Source organism: Ptychodera flava, chromosome 14 (genome assembly GCF_041260155.1).
Source record: "Ptychodera flava strain L36383 chromosome 14, AS_Pfla_20210202, whole genome shotgun sequence".
NCBI lineage: Eukaryota > Metazoa > Hemichordata > Enteropneusta > Ptychoderidae > Ptychodera > Ptychodera flava.
Genome location: NC_091941.1, coordinates 27,207,467 through 27,223,391, shown reverse-complemented (window position 1 = coordinate 27,223,391; position 15,925 = coordinate 27,207,467). Strand labels below are relative to the sequence as shown.

At 37.2% G+C, this 15,925-nt stretch overlaps 1 protein-coding gene across 4 annotated transcripts in view; it reads left to right on the top strand.

The window, feature by feature from the left end:
- LOC139149969 (FERM domain-containing protein 6-like) overlaps positions 1-15,925 on the top strand; it is a 37,041-nt gene that overhangs the window by 8,333 nt on the left and 12,783 nt on the right. For 3 of the 4 annotated variants that reach the window (XM_070722063.1, XM_070722062.1, XM_070722064.1), the window contains exons 2-5: positions 2,778-2,951; positions 12,633-12,723; positions 13,338-13,417; positions 14,970-15,049. In XM_070722063.1, the coding sequence (XP_070578164.1) occupies positions 2,778-2,951; positions 12,633-12,723; positions 13,338-13,417; positions 14,970-15,049 (425 nt within the window). Of the gene's footprint in view, positions 1-1,510; positions 1,632-2,777; positions 2,952-12,632; positions 12,724-13,337; positions 13,418-14,969; positions 15,050-15,925 lie in introns of those variants that run through there. The other variant, XM_070722065.1, reaches the window with a different exon arrangement.

The window sequence follows — 15,925 nt, the reverse complement described above, 5'->3', positions numbered from 1 at the left end:
TTTACTGCTTTTTTAACTGCTTTAATCAGAAAGAAATATGCAAAAGATAGACTTCCATGTAGATTTTGTTGAAAAGTGTGAGAACGCCAAACATACATGATTAGTGTCTTGTTTATCGAGATGTACTGGTAGCTTCTGAAATGGTTGTCAAGGTATCAATGAAATAATCTCTTAAATGACTTGTGAGGTTGAAATATTGTCAGTTTGATGGAGCAGTTTGATTTTCGCAAGTTTTCATTTGGTTTTGACTGACACCTGTACCGGCAGAAACATGCTTGTGTTAGAAAGGAATGCTGACTTGGCAGGGTTGAACAGTTGAAACGCTACACTATGGGACACCTTCCAATGATTTCTCATGTATCAGTCAGCCTTGAGTCTTGCAGCTGTGAAACTTACAAGATGATATTCAAGATATTAACATTATTGCCGCGATGTATGTACAGCATCTCTGTAATCGTCAGTAAGTTGACCACCTTTGAGTACCATAAATTTTCCCTCCAAAATTTTAGTGCAACATTCTGTAAATTTTTCTGTATTTTTCTGTCATTTTTTGTAGTTTTGGACTGAATTGACATGATTTTTCATTTCAGTTTTTATGAAAATTTCTGAAAAAATATGGAAAAATTGATTGGGTTTTATTCCACAAAGGTGACAAAAATTAACTTTGGCACTCAAAGGGTTCATGGCAATGAATTGTACTTGACCTCTCTCATGGTTGGTATAGGCTGGAGACCAGTCATTTTAATGTTGGCTTTGTTGGTCTTTTCGGTCAGACATATCATGTTGGCTTTGCGGCTCTAGCTTTTGTCCCTGCAGTTTGTTACCAGTGCTACTCTTCATTCTGTTACACATCCGTCACTGGCTTGACCAATATCTATGACCCAGACAGACCACTTCATAACAAACTTTTCAGTGTTTCTAGTTGTTTCTGATTGGTGAGAGTGAAGTGACTGATGTCAGACGTCATAAACATCATCATCATCATCATCATTAGAGCAGTTGGATTGAAATCGATCCTGGCAGTGGAGATAGAAGCATTCCACAAACCCCAGGAGAAGATCAAGAATTGTCAGTTTGCACTCTTTAAGAATGTGACATAGCGCAAACCAGGATCTTGCAACCTGCATGGGACAGGGGTGCCCAAGGCTCCGTGAAGCATTTCCAAAGAGGGTGTAAATTTTTCTCACCACAGGACTAGGCATTTTTTTTCAAAGCCTGTCTGTACAGATGCAAGTGAATAAATAAATCTTTTTGGGCCGGTGATTTTATTGGGTCAGGAAGTGGGTCAGGTCATGCAGGCTGTCCTGCCGGAGTAGAAGTCAGACTTTGAATACCATGTGCATTATACCCCTGGTGAGATAATGACCACGGACCATGATGGAAGTGCCATCTCCAGTTCAGATAAATAGAATCGGATTTCCAACTGAGGATGTGCCAGCCAGTTGGTGTAACAGTATTTGAAATCACCGAAAGTGATGAAGTCTGAACCTACAGTAGTTCACTTCACCTTGACATTCTTTTGATCCCTGGCAAGTGTAGTTTACAGTACTTCAGGATACTTATCTGGCAGATTGGCAGAAAGATTTAACAACGACAACAACAACAACAACGAGCAGCTATCTGTACAGCAGGTACTACTGATGTATATGAAGCAGAGCTTGGTCTGTTTTGCAACAGCTTACACTTGACAACAGTAGAAATTCCACAGCTTGATTATTTATAGTTCATTGCACTTTGCATTAGCCCCATACAACTATCCATTGCGATAACTTTTTTTGATATGATCTAATTTTGCCGATATCACGGCCACAGCAGCAATCTTTGAGTTTGTGGTGTTACTTGGCGGCTGAGAGCAGGGCGACAGTATTTCAAATGTGGAGATTGACCCACTAAGTGTTACCCATGTACAAAAAAGTGTTGGAAAACAACACCCTTGATGAAGCCATTTAATCGATAATAGCAGTTGAAGTTTGTGGTATCCATTGAAAGTCATATACAGAGTTTCTTTCTAATTACCAGGACTTTTTAAAATTTTTTTGGGTCCAAGTCAATTGCAATCAAGTTGAACCACTTATCAACATCTAATGTTTTTACATGTAAAGCATTCTTGGTCCATGGAAATCCTGAGTACTTTCTCAGGAGAATAATATTACCTCGGACAGTGCCCTGTTTGACCAATGGATGATGCTCTGCTATATTTTGTGTACTTTTAATCAACTTTTTCTGAAACTTACCAACATGTAACCAATGGTAACTGTCATTGATTTAAAAGTGCATGTATCTCAGTTAATGTGTATATCAACATTAACTTGTATTCAATTTAAACTCTGATGAAAAATAAAAAGGTGAACCTCTGACAGTATAAAATCAGTCTAATGGGAAAAATGTGCTTTGTGACATTTTTACCTCAATCCTGTCAATCTTCTAATGTCTTTTTATTTCCGGAACTTCAAAAAGTTTTAAATTATTTTAGTGGGAGTAAAAGATGGATTTGTTTCAGACTGTGAGAGGAAATTATTTCCTGGTGCTTCTGAGAAAGTGATCTATATTTGTACTGCTATTGGCATTTAAACTTGAAATGACAGTAAATTACTGTTTGGTTTTATAAGTGTTTTAAATTTTCTCTTTCTCTGTTGAAATTTATTAATGTTTCAGATAAATTGACGTCATTTTGTAATACCTGTTTTACCTATGAATGGTTGCTTTCAGTTTTGACAACTCAAAATTAAACTACCATAGTCTTGCAGTTATAATCTGAATATTTTTGTGTCTTTCAGAAATTTCTTGCACGCAGGAGACTATCATCACAGTCAGTTTCGTCACTCTCTACTGTCGGGGACGGTGAGACCAGTATGGGCTCTGTCTCTGTGAGTGGACGACCATTGATCCAGAAGAAAAAGATAATCAATGTGATCCTGCCAACACAAGATGAAACTCAGATAGAAGTTGAGGTGAGTTATACACAGTCACCTTTTGGTATGCCCTGGATTGATATTTCTCAGAGATCACACTTGTGTCTCTGTTCAAGGTAACATTTTTCTGTGTAGTGGATATTCCACATTATGCTTCTGTTTCTTTGCAATCACAATTGTAAAGGCAAAAAAGTTGCTTTCTCCGGCCATTTTGTCAGCATTTCAGAAAAAGTTTGTAATGAGACATAATCAATTTCAGTACATAGTAATTTATGTTGTTTGTAGACTTCTCTGTTAAATTCAGGAAGAGATTTTGGAAGATCTGATTAATCAAGCAGAGAAATCTAAATTACTATACTTGCAAAACCACTACTTGAAAACTTTTTTTTTCATACTTTTTCTGGCAAACCATAGCAATACAATGCATATTACTGTTTGAAGAAGTGGAAAAAATGAAATGTTAAAATCCTAATCCTAATGATAATTTCAAGAAATTGTTTTCCTCCATGCGGTCGTCATCTTCTTTCGGCTAGCCGTTGGCACCAATGGCAGTACCCAGGCGATGAAAACCAGGGTCTGAAATTTTTGATAAAAGGGTAATTGTCAGTCAATAATTAACAGAGACTGAACTACTCAGGCATATGAAGTGTCCCTATTAGAGATGTACTTCACAAGGACAGAGAAAGTTTATAGGTTTTTTCTGCAAATAAAATTGACTTTATAGTCCTGAAGTTTATACGCAAATAAGGAACAGAAGAGTTTAGGAATTTGGCTCTGTTATTGACAAAACGCTACCAGTAAACTGTATTGTATGTTCAAATTGAAAAGTTTAATGTAACATCAAGTGTTGTACAGTATATACCCTGTATATGAGAGAAGCGGCTGCTTTGGTATGGTCGAGGGTGTTTTACTTTATGTCAAGAAGAGATGTAGAATAGTCAGTAACAGCCAATGGTCATGGAGCTTGTTTAGGCTACATGTCAAAGCATCTTTTCAGTAACAGCGGTTTGAACTGCAGTTCAGCTTTGTTACTTTAAGACAAGATGTGTCGAGTTCGGAAGAAGTCGCCAACTTCCATTTTGAAAGCCACAATCACCATTTGGAAAAGCAAGGGGGACTGAAATAGCTAAATTGTCAAAACACAGTCATGAAGTGTTCGGACTTGTATTCATTGTTCTGTGTAAAAAGCTCTCTCCCACAGCGCATTTTTAAGATAAATCTTCGGTTAATAGTTTGCTGTTTTATCGTCTCTGGTCAGTTACTTCGAAATTGTCGAACAGCGAAATAATTTATCTGCACTCTTGCAGAAGTGGCATGACTTGTAGAGGTTAAACCGAGGAAATCTCATTCTAATCAATAATTCAATCAGCACATGTCGGTACCCATGTCAGCATCAATCCACACTGAGCATGATAAGTGTTCTTTCCGGGAAGATTCGTCGTGGAGCAAAATTCACTGAAAGATATGCTGGCTATCTAGAAAGATGGACGTGAAAACCTTTGCAGTATCATAATACAAATGTAGCAAAGGCTCTGATTATACCTGTATGTACAACAATTGCAATGTTTTAGCAGTATAGCAGGCTAGACAGAATGAAAAGCTGTTAAAATTGACACGTATTATATAGGTCCCTAGGGGATGCATTTGTGCTGTAAATATTTGCTTTATTAAAAACATTTGGAGTGAATTAACAATTTCAAATCAGATTAAGTGTGAGTTTGTGGAAAATGCTCCGTTTGATTTCAATTTGGTTCTTATTACAATGCTTGACCAGTTCAATGCTTGAAAAGTTACCGCTCGGCGCTCCTCCCCCCCCCCCCCCCCCCCCGAATGCCAATGATGCATCCCTAAGTAACAGCAGGTGCAGTGGTTTGTCTGAAGAAGTAGTGTGTATTTAGGCGTGGATTTTTATAGACTTCCTGTTCCAGGTTTTTGAGTGTGTTTGCTTTAAAATAGGTAGTGGAGTGTAGTTGACACTAGTTCAATTTGACCACATAAATAATGCTGGTCTATTATTGAATATTTGCATTTTGCACAAGAAAGAATGTTCCCGGCAATCCTGGCCCCATAAATCAGCAAATGAAATATCTGAATTGGAAACATTTGGGTTCAGAGATCAGAATGCAATGGGGAGAAGTATCAGAGATACCAGAAAACACAACAAGAAATGTTTCTTATCACAGGAAATTGGTTAAATGTTATCTGTCTCTGGGGTATCTATGTTTCCCCGATCTCTCACTTCTAATTTCTGATAAAGAAATTTCGACCAGACATGGGAAATAATTCAAGAAAAAGAAAAAAAATCAGTTGAAGCAGATTATGTAGAACTTCCTCTGATGTGGAGGATTTCCCCATTCATGAGGGGTGACTTGTTTCTTACAGTGTCTGTTACTGCTTGGTACTGCTAGAGTGCTACCCAATGTTCTATACTCATATAAGTGGATACCAAACCCCTTGACAAATGTCAGGTGAAATAGAGAGGAAAATTAGTAACAAAGATTGGCTCTTCGACTTTACTTGCAATGTCTGGCATTTTCAAAGAGCTCCAGATAGTACTGACAGTATCCAGAGAATAAGTTCCAGGGTTCTCTACTGAAACTACAGAGTGGTTAAAGCCTAGCTATAGCATATGAGTAAACGGGTTTTAAATTAATTAATACTGTTTTAGAAAGGGAAAACAGTTTGACGTATTAGGAATGAAAATGTTCACACTTTGCGTTTCTTCACACTTCACATGCTTTTTCACACTTTCTTTCCCATTTGATCAGGTATGAATGTCATTCTGATTTCACAAGCACAAAAACAATAGCATATCGACTCTAGAAATTCCATACACAGACGGTATTGTGAAAGTTTCCCCTCTGTACCCAGTGCTCTGAAATGGCACGTGTTTACAGCCAGTCCACCATGGTTACTCAGGACAGGAAAAGATTATGTTTAGATGGATCAGCAGCGTCCATGTGACGTGACCGGATGTGAAGATATCCTATCAGAACTTGCCAAGATGTGCTTTATACCAGTCTCTGTGTTAAATCACTCAGTTGTTAACAAACCTCTCATCTATCAACATTTATTTGGTTGGTTGTACCTGTTTCATTCATCAGCATGTAAGACATTCACAGCACATCTCGGCGGATTATAAGTCATATTTAAAATCCTCTTTCTCCCAAGTGGTATTTATTTCTATGGTTTGTCTATTGAGCCTGGTAGAAAGAGGATTTTAATAAGGGAAAGTAACCATACATACAGATGTGTGCGTGTTTCATCCTCTGATGTGGCGTAAATAAAATGAATGATTTAGTTTGCTATACACAAATAACAAATCTTGGTATCTGGCAGGCTATGGGACTACTGTTTATTGCAGCCATGCGTCTCAAAATATACACATTGACTCAGTGTTTAAGTTACCCGAGCACATCTGACATGTAAGTCCAGTATGTTATCCGGGGTTGGATACGATATCAGAAAATCTTATATAAAGGTATGCCACGGTAGCTGAGTAAATAAATGTTTGTCAAAATTTCTTCAACTGAAGATGTTTATTTTGTGTCAAACATGTAACCATAGACACACAATGATTGTATGTGGGTAAGGAATGCTACAAGGTTCATGGGTGTTTTAACATGTCTGCTGTTATTGGAACTGTTTAGTATATACAGAGTATGATGTTGGCATGTGCTCGGGTATTGCTTTTCAGGTTGGTAAATTTACATCCCTGGAAAGCTCAGTCCTTTCAGGCTGGTAAAAGTTACACGGCATGAAAATTACAGTTCTCTGATGTAGTGTCTCAGCTTGCACACAACCTTTCCACCCCTATTTGTCTCAGTGTAGAGGTCTTTCTATTTCTATCTGACACAATCAATTGTACTGGCATTTGGTGGTGAAAGGGTTCAAGTAAATTCTGCGGTTGCAAGTCTGAAAAGAGGAAACCAACACTTGTGCAAGTTATTTTCATTATTAAAAGTATGGCGCAATCATAATCGTTTGCTAAAGCCTGAATTTTCTCTCTGAACCATAGTGTGTTTTGGGAGTGTGAAGTTTGTCACGTAGCTCTTACAGTCATCTGTTCCTTTTTTGGATTAAAATAGATCTAAAATGCCACTAAGTCATCATTATGCACGCATGACTTAGAACCTGAAACATGTTTTATTATCCCTTGCAGCTAGAGTTTTTACTCTACGCAAATACTATTTGTAAAGGACAGTTCAGACATCACTCTTTCAGGATGTATTGAGACAGGACAGGTGACTGTGTCACCTTGTATTTAAACAGTGCAAATGACAATTCTTCTGTCACACACAGACAATAAAGGAAGCTGTAATCAAAGCCGCTTAGTGATCTCAAGTTTCTGTGTCACGGAAAGCACCAACTTCTGGCAATATCATGTTATTAAAAAACCCTTTGAGCGCCAAATTCAATTTTAGTCGCCTTCATAAAATATACCCAAGTCATGATTTTTTCAAATTTTTTACCAAAGTTTTGATAAAAAACTGTAGCCAATGAAATGTGGTGCCAATTTTGTCCAAAAGTATCGAAAAAGCACAGAAAAATTCATAAAAATTAGCAAAATGTTGCAGTAAAATTTTGGTGCGTAAAATTACAGCACTCAAAGGGTTAATGACATAGCAGAGGTGCTACAACCTGAATGTAGCAAATGATTTTAAAACACATTGAAAAAAGAAGTGTCATTTGACTTATAATACTTAACTGATCATTTTTCTTGTGATGTCTTTTACCTGATACCTGTGTCATCAATTTGTTGAAAGCGTACTGAGAAAACCCAAGATAGGGTCTTGTCTTATTTATTTCCATGATTTTCAACTCAGCTGTTTTACTGTCAAGAATAGCCCTAATGGGGCAATATTACATCACAAACGTCTGTGTATATATCCACCAACATCTGGATGTGCGCACAGGTCAGCAAAACAGGCTCCAGAAATATTAATCCCACCCAAGTGCAGCCTCGCTGCAATAAATTTAGATTGTGTCAGCTGATCGGATGGAGATAAGTTTTGAAACAAGGAATATTTGAAGCAAGTGATTTGTCCCACATGGTGTGTGCAGGTCGATCGGCAGATTATTTTATATAAATAGTCAGAAAGCAGGTGAATGGTTGTGGAAACGATTGTAACACTTTTGCAGTTTCCTTTTGTCCGATGTTCTTGCTGTGGAAAACCAAGCGAGAACACTAATTCACAATGTTCTGGCAACTTTTTCCATGCTAGCTTGTCTACCCAAAACAAAGTATTGTACATATACATATGTAGCTATGTGAAATTATTGTTCTCAAGTGGACAGTACTTTTACAGAATATGTAGGTATTGTCAAGATGGGGACGTTCATGGTGGTAGAATGCGTTCACACCATCATCAGGTGCAGTTTACATCTTATTTCATGCAATTACTCATTTACACTGTATGGTAGTTGGGAGTATTACCTTACAGGCAGAGAAATGTATGGCGCCAATAACAAAGTTTGAGAAACTTGCATTGCTTAAAAATCCGCGCAAATCGATGCAGTTGCTTCATAATCAGTTTAAAGTTTAAAAAAAAAATGAAGTCTGTTTGCCAGATGTGAAGCGTTTGCTGTATCATCAGTGCTAGGATACATTTGACTATTGTTGGCATTCATTAGCGAGGTCAAGGGTCACAGAAGTGTATCTGTTGTCATCAGAAATGTGTCAGCCGTGTTTTCTCTCTTTCTTGGAGACTGATTGAGCCAAAAAACATTCTGAAAAAAGCATGTGCGCTGCTTGTTATCTTGTCTGCTTTTTCAAGACAGTATTTGATGGGTATACCAGGTCAAAGAAATCAAAAAGTTACCCAATATGAGGTATTTTGTATCTGGCCCTAATCCTAAAGAATCTATTTGTTTTCTGTCGGAGCACTGGGGTTTACAGTTGCTGCCACCCTTCACATATTTCCCACATGACTGGTCAAACTAGTATCATAAGTGGTCTTTTTTATTACTCTGCTGCCTTGTGTGGACAGGAATTGCAGTTGAAACATTGAAAGGGTGCGTCATTTATTCATGAGTTTCATCATGGTGATGATGATGGTGGTTGTCAGGGTGATGATACTGATGATGATGATGATGATGCAAATGATGACAACAATGACGCCGTTGCACTCTAAAAATAATTTGAAAACTTACTATAGGTGAGGAAAAATTCTGATTTGTAGCTACCCTTACCATCAATGATAGCGGGAAAATACACAGTGTGTACATGTAGCTCACTGTTAGACTTTTGCCAACTAAAGTGGACTGACATTTTTCGTTATCGGAACTCACTTTAGAAAGTAACTGATGTTCTCAAGAGGTAAAATGTTATACATATTCACACTCAATTTGGCCAGGTTTCTTTTCAGCCTCAGTGTATTGATAAGTTGAGAGAGAGTATTTTTCAAAAACAAGAATTGCAAGATTATAACACTACCCTTGTTGATTCTGGTTTATATGAACAAATACAGTACCAGAGACCAAAGATTATGTGTTTCATGATGAAAATCCACACAGCTGTATTTCTGCTCTGTGTTTGGTATATTATTGTTCCTCTCAATGTTATGCAGACCATATCTGCATGCGTACGGTTCAGATGAAAGTTCATACATTGAAAAGTCTCTTTGCCCAGCACTATGGGCACAGTTTGAAAACATTTGGGACGTTGAACCATAATCAAACAGATAACCAGGAGTACGTTATCAGCTTGAGCTGTCGTGATTGAAACCAGCGTTCAAAAGTGGGAAATTCCTTCACAGTGCCTCATACTCCACTCTTGTCAACATCGCCGCCCCTGACCAATGGACACTTCGGTGTGCAGCTTGGATGTAGGCCAGTAAATGCATGTTAGCAGGGGAGAGCTGTTATAAATTTCCAAAGAATGCTCAGCATTTGAACTGCATAAAATTCAGGGTGAGCTCAGGTCACTGCCTAGCATACCGCATCGGAACGTTCCGGAAAGTTTGTAAACAAGGGAATGATTTTGGAAGAAAGAAGTGAAATGATGACCTCACAGTGAGGTCAAAGATGAGATAGTGGTGTGGTAGTAAGCCAGTGATTTGATTGCACAAATGCTTGAAAAATGACTATGTTTCTAGTACCTCGAAGTGCTCTGTGGTATTTCTGCTTTTCAGTCCTTGAACTGTTAGATGCAACATACCAATCTGATTCTGTCATTGGGGGTGGATGCCTGGAACTTGACCATCGTTCCCGCCACAAAGTTTTGTTTTCATGAAGAGCAATTTGATATCGGATGATATCATTTCACTCTGTGCAGTGTCTGAGCTATCAAAACATTGACTGTAACACCCAAGGCAAAGTTTAACACAGAATTTGTACAGATAGCCATTGTTTTGCATACATATCCAACAAATATGCGTGGGACTTCAGAAGTTGCTGTTATTCTGATTTGCAAACAATGGTATCAGCACAATCTAAAATATGTACTTCATATATCTCGAATATTACATTGCATGTTTGCATGTTTTTTTCTCCAGAATTTATGTTATTAAAATTTTGAAGATGAGAAGTACCAATTAGAAAACTACGCATAGCTCAAATTCCTGTCTTAAAATTTTCAACAAAACAAGCCAGCTTACAGAACATTTTGCAATGAAAGCCCTAGAATTTTAATGGTCTTTCATACAAGTTATAAAGTTTCATTCCAATGTTTTGTTTATGAGAATCAGATATTGGTGTATTTTGAGAGAAAATTGAGAAATTTGAGTTCACAGATATGTTTCTTGACGGCAACATTTTGTGTTTACTGCCAGGACAGATCTCTCTTACTGCAAAAACATGAGCAGGCATATTTCAGCTTTTTGAAAACCAATCTACAGCTTTGTGGTTTACTACCGTAGATCCATAATCTCAGTCAGATACATTAAACTTGAAATCTTGTATTTGCACCCTGCCTGCATGTACACTAGAGAGTGCTTCAGTCAGTAACTTAGTTTTGTCGAATAACCCAGATTTTGGTGCCATAGTAACCAAATTTTGAATATTTTTCCATATAATAGTAAGATAAATCAGGGAAAATTATGATGCTATTGACATTTATAGATTTAGATCTGTTTGTCTGTTGCACTTTTGCAAACTAATCAAGCAGCTTCAGGATATATACCATGATATTTCACTTCAAAAAAGGAGACATGTTAGACAGCAGACAATTATACATAATTTAAATCATCATGTCACTTAATAAGGATCTTTTCATAATGAAATAAAAATGATCATATGAATGGCTGAGCAGTTCATCAAATATGTTGAAATAGCAAAGGCTTTACTGAATCAGTAAGCCACAGGGATTTATTTCTTCCATAGATCTTCTATGTGAGATGCAGACATACAAATCAATGTGATAGCTTCAAACTCAATCGATATTACATCCCTGGTCTGACCATATGCACTCCAAGGTTAAGTAATGGACATGCTTTTTCCCCTCCCACACTAGCAACATTTATATAATGGGAGTGTACGTACTGTAACGCCATTCAACTCAATAACGTGATAAAGTTGTATCAGTATGTTTTTGGTTTGGAAGAGAAAAGAGTGGATATCACATAATTCATTTGAAAGGCAATAAAGTGATATGTTGTGTATCCAGTGCAAGAAATGTACATTTGTCATTGTCTGCTGAATAATTTAAGACAGTGCGTGACTTCCAGCTTCCCATGTGTACAGCAATAGAGACCTGTCAAGATACAGAACAAGTTTTAAAGTTATTTGACTGTGCAGTTGTTTGTAACTTCTGCCATAAGTTTAATTTTTTCCACTTTTTAAGTGCCTATCTTCAATTGTCACACCATCAATTTTCCATCGCCTTGTGACCACTTAAAGGTTTATTGACTTTCTGCTGTAGACAGGTGCTTTTTCACTTCAAACAGGTGCTGAGATATACTTATAATACTCAAGTGAAAACTTGTACCCAGTCATGTCAGACTTTGGCAAATTTAGCTTCTATACCATCAATGCTTTATGTTGCTGTACCATGTGAAGCATGATAGACCGAATGAAAGTACAATTTCAATAAGAACAATCCTGGGTACAAACAATATTGCTTCTGTTGTTTCATGTTCTGAATTTTTCAGCCCTGTGCATATTCAATAAGCAATCGAAGTAACTAGCATTTCCTTTATTTTTCTTTTGACCACCGTTCTTGTAAATGACCAGGTACACAACGATCATTTGACTTTAGAGAAAATATTTGCACGTAATTCTGACAGAAATTTCCCTGGAAAAAGTCTGAAATTACTTTCATAAACCTCTAGGTGTGGGTAATTGATAGGATAGTAAAAGTTAACACAGCATCATCTCTGAGGGAGTCTGTGCTCTGTCCTCTGTCTTATTAACCTTCAAACAAAACTCATGTTTCATTTCTTTCATCCATGAAAAAGAACAGTGTTTTAAATGTTCCCCATTCATCTCAATGAAGACTATTTGTACAATTAAATCTTCAGTAGTAAATAGATGCTAATGGAAAATGATGTTTTACAAAAATATTGCAAATTTGTTCCACACAGCAAAAACTCTACGGAGATGTGAAAAACATTCTTCAATTTTACAAAAAAATAAATCCATTCGTCAGCATGGTGGTGCAAAGGTTTTTATGCAGTTGTTTTCAAAACTATGACAAATGCAAAATCATATGATCTTTAATGGAAAAAAGTAGTTTGTTTGTTGTGTTTTTCTCACATAAATTTATGATTTGCTTTTTTTCAGACCAAGGCAAAGGTCCAAGAGCTTTTTGACCAGATTATTGCTTTACTGGGAATTCAAGAAACTCAGTTTTTTGGCTTGGCCATTCAACAAGGTAAATGGTAAACTAAACAGTTCTGTCATACAAGTTTTATACGACAGAAAATTTTAAATGCTTATTGAAGTGTCTCACAAGAGAAATTCAGAATATCAACAAGCTTTGAAGTTTTCGCTCCAGTGGAATTCTCTTCAATGGTAGATCAGAAATACATGTAGTACAATACTAGTAGTTACTTTTTTTTCAAATATTTTAAGGAAACACATTCTTTCAATTTCAATCGTTTGTTGTGAAACACGTGTCTGTTAAGTCTCACTCAAAGATATCATGGATAGTTTTGTTTTTCAGTTTCTAATGTAATGATTTGATGTGTGTTAGAGAGGCTTTCTTTCGCATACTTTGACTTCATCTCCAACAGAGCTGTGATTAACCAAGAGTTTCACAAAGCCTTCACTTTGCTGCAAATTTTCAGCCAGCCTGTGCAGGTGGCATGTGTGTACAGGCCACACTCAATGACAGGAATAGTTGAATTTTATGTTGCAAAGCAGAGTGGTGGTAAAACCCAGACATGTGTTCAATCACCATAAAAATTGTATCCAGAGTGACCATAGCAATTCCACTGTTGTCCCATTGCTGCTACTGTACACCTCCCATCTGTTTTGACATTTCAGACGGGGAATTTGAATTCCTGGACTTCAAACTGAAGTTGTCCAAGTATGCTCCCAAGACATGGAAAAATGGCCCTGGAACTGTAAGTTCACTCACACTGTGTGCTTGATATGGAGAGATGTCAGGCGTAAATTCTAGAATGGATACCCATCTTTAATTGGCTTCTCAGTTTCCATGTCCTTGGCCAATTAACGGACAGGAATATTTCAAATACCTTTGCATATTTCACATTTACTGAAAACGCTGTGTACAACTGCATAAAATTAATCAGGAAAGTCCTCAAGAAATATGTCTTTTTTCTCTCCGATATAATTTTGTCCAAGATATGCACTACCAAATGTAGTTTGGTTATTAAATTTTCTTTGTTGATTGCAAACTTGACAAAAGTACTGTTTGTTGATCAGTTTCTCAGTGATTTGGGTGTATCAGTATTGTGTCCTTGAATAAGAGAAGAGTTGTAAATGGTTAAATTTAACCTCTCCCATGTATGTGACACCTAGCAATCCTTGAATATCCATGTCACAGTTGTGGTAGTTTGGTGTGCAGTCAATGTCATCAGAGTACGCACCGATCACATGTAGTCTTTCTTTCATTGCTGAATCACTTTTGAATTGCGGTTATCTGTGTTTATTTGTGAAGTGTTCCCAAGGTATGCCACATTGTACCTTGTGAGAACTGTGTCAGTAAGCAGAGAGTTTAGAAGGAGTTCGTTGAAAGAAAAAAAATCCTCTTTTACCATTGATTGACACCAACACGAAATGTCAGACATTCCTTCAGGGCCCAAGGATCAACTCTCACCATGTTGAAAACTATAAATTACATTTCAAATTGGAACATTAACTCTCCCACTATGTCTAACCACTATCACTTTTACAAAATACACCTCACAAGGTATTTGTTTTGGACAACTTTTTCATCCAGAGATGACATATCATTTTGTTCCTATCCCAGGTTCGAGGAACTTTTGAAAATAGTAAAAGAGCCTTTTTCAAAATTGGTCAAAGGCACCCTGTCATGAATATAGGCTATAGAAATAACTGTCTTTGTAAGACATTTTTACAAAATCCATTCAATCATACTGATACTGTCTCAATCATAAAGTGGCTAACTTTAATGAAATGTGGTATGTGGACATAACATATGTGACAACTTACACGTAACAGGTAATATATTTTTTCCAAGGATTTGGTCATAGGTTTGTTGAAAATTGAGTTTATTATAAGTACAATTGTAAAAGTGAATGCAAAAATATCGTGTGTGATGTGAAAAATGTGCAGAATCCATGGAGTGTAATTGTAAGAATTCTTTACAATTGTCTGTTGTAGTATTACAGCATACCCTGTGCCTTCACCGCTGTACACTGATATCAAACATATAGGAACTTTGACGTGCATTCATATCTTATCACTGGTCAGATTTTGATTTATTCTGCAGATAAAAAGTGCTTGTGACCTTGCCTTCACCGAGTAAAATTTCCCATTACTTTAAAAATGAAAATAGCGTGCACACACACGGCTGTCTGTCATAATCCCAGACACTACTCAGACAGGTAATGAGATCAAATATGTCCCTCTGATATTGCAATACTCTCTCACATTGATATATATCTCATGTTTCCATTGATTTATCCACAGGGCACTGACAAGTCAGGGAAGCCAATTTTCTCAGTCTATTTCAAAGTGCAATTCTATGCTGAGCATGTCAACCTAATTACGTAAGTATCTTGGGGTTATAGTCTCTCTGCTGGGGGGTTTTACTGAATTATGCCACATTGTTCATGAGGTGGCCGTCTGTCAGAATTCAAGTCTTGGTTGAAAGTGACAACAGTTTTGAACTAGGCTGTGATCAGAGTCTGTAATTTTAGATGGAGGTATTTCTGCCATGTGACATTCATGTTATTTTTAGTTTCAGTGATCTTGTGTTTCATTTGGAGAAGTGGTGTTCCATTTCTTGTGAGTTTCAGACAACTTCATGCAGTGACTGTTTTTAGTCAAAAACACAAATGACAAGAAATGGCAAGGAGAATTATAAAAGCTCTGTTGTCATACTGTTAGGTAATGAGACTTGCTTTGTTGTTGCATCGATCACTACAGGGGCAAATTCAACATTCGTAAGTTTTGAAGTTTGGTGACTGTCATGGGCAGTGAGAGTAGATCTCTTGAACAGTGTGCCTAATTTTCAAGTCATTCGCATACATGTTGTAGCCTAGATCCGATACGTCGCTTACGGCCTCCGTGCCTCCAACCCCACGATGAAGGCTGAAAGCGACGAATAGGGTCTAGGCAATACATGTAGTTGTAGTGAGGGACTTTTAATATGTCTCGTGTGTAATATAGAAGGTCCAGTTTTGGCCAAGTTGTGAAATATGAATGTGCTCAGAAGGGGATCAAAAAATATAGAGCACACTGGTCAGAGACTTGAGATATGATTTCCTTTACAATGGCAGTATACCTAAACTAGCTCCAAAATGCTCAAAATGCATCATGTGTTCCCAGTCAGGCTTTGACAATTCATATGTCATAGACATCACTGAATACAACGCAAATGTTCTAGATCCATTCATAGCCTGTAATAGGTTGAGGGAGGCTGC